Source organism: Tupaia chinensis, unplaced genomic scaffold (assembly GCF_000334495.1).
Source record: "Tupaia chinensis unplaced genomic scaffold, TupChi_1.0 Scaffold141399_1, whole genome shotgun sequence".
NCBI lineage: Eukaryota > Metazoa > Chordata > Mammalia > Scandentia > Tupaiidae > Tupaia > Tupaia belangeri.
The window spans coordinates 775,020-776,263 of record NW_006201261.1 but is presented as its reverse complement, the minus strand read 5'-3'; the positions used below and the strand labels follow the sequence as shown (position 1 = coordinate 776,263).

Genomic DNA, 1,244 nt, shown 5'->3' with positions numbered 1-1,244 from the left:
TGTGTCTGAATAGCATAAGCCTTTCTCAGGGGCCATCCATCTTGCTGTATGGTCACCTGAGTTCCAAGTGTGGGTGGCTGAGGCGCTGAGGATGGACCAGTCTGTGATGTGGTAAAGGGGTCGCTATGGGAGGCCTATGTGTCCATTTTCTCTTTTAGGACTGGCTGGGTCCTGCCCATTCGTGATGCTCTTCCTGGACTCTGCTCAGTGCACCCTTACCAGCCATTACCTCCCACCTAGGCCCCAGCCTCAAGCCCTCCATGTTGTAATCACTGGGACAAAGCCTGCAGTTTCCACTCTGAGAAACTTTTATTTCCATCTAGGCCCAGAGTTTCCATCCCCAGCACATGGTACAGCAGAGGGGTGTCTGTCAGCAGTCCAAGTGCCTGAGAGCGGCAACAGGTGACACAGGCAGCACCACGCAGCACTCACACCCGGGTCCACTCCGCAGGGGGTTCCCGGGGCCCTTTCGGCCTTCCAATGCGCATGTTGAAGCCTGGGAGAGGAAGAGAGCTGTGGTCCTCATGGAGAGGCTGAGGTGTGAATAGCTCAGCAACTTTCCAAGGTCATCCCCATGCCTCAAGATCTTCCTGCTTTAGTGCGGTCACACCCACCAGCCTCCCAGAGCCTGAGCCCATGCCCTGAGTCCAGGGGTTTGGTCAAAACTGCAGAGTCTGACTTACCTAGCCCACCAGCCTGAGCTCCATCCGACACGTCCTCATAGGTACCAGGCCCGGAACGGTTAGGGTCAGCAGAAGCTGCAGACAGAACCCCCCCAACAACATACACACGCCCAAGGGTCAGCTCAGGCTGCCCGGTGCTGTCTGGGACCCCACCCCAGTGGGGATGCAGCCTCCCGGGGCCCAAAGAGGCGGGTGGGGGCAGCGCCCAGAGAGGGCGTGGCTAAGTCGGGACATCCGCCTTTGGGGCACAGCCTAGACAAATGACTTGCCAGAGACTGAACTGGGACCCAACCCGGACCGCGGTCTGACTTGATGGCGCGGCGCTTCCGGGCTTGACCAGTAAACTGGTAGTCCAGGGAGGTGTGGCCACGGAATCCTGGGCGTCAGCCTTAGGGGGCGTGACCAGACTGGGCTCGGAGACTAGGGTCCTTGTGGCTGCCAGCGTCCTCCAGAGCCCGCCAGGATGGAGCCCCGAGAACGAGCGGTGGATGCCAGCCACCCCGATCCCAGCCCTACACTGCAGGCCGATCTCGACTCACCTCGGCCAGGCAGCCGGCCCAG

The 1,244-nt window shown here is 60.4% G+C and overlaps 1 protein-coding gene across 1 annotated transcript in view; it reads right to left on the bottom strand.

The window, feature by feature from the left end:
• Window positions 1–290: 290 nt before the first annotated feature.
• PTPN18 (protein tyrosine phosphatase non-receptor type 18) overlaps window positions 291–1,244 on the bottom strand; it is a 17,213-nt gene continuing 16,259 nt past the window's right edge. Inside the window, exons 14-16 of the mRNA XM_006163144.3 lie at window positions 1,223–1,242; window positions 684–758; window positions 291–496 (exon numbers count right to left, since the gene is read on the bottom strand). Coding sequence (XP_006163206.1) covers window positions 429–496; window positions 684–758; window positions 1,223–1,242 — 163 coding nt within the window. The 3' untranslated portion in view covers window positions 291–428. The remainder of the gene's footprint in view (window positions 497–683; window positions 759–1,222; window positions 1,243–1,244) is intronic.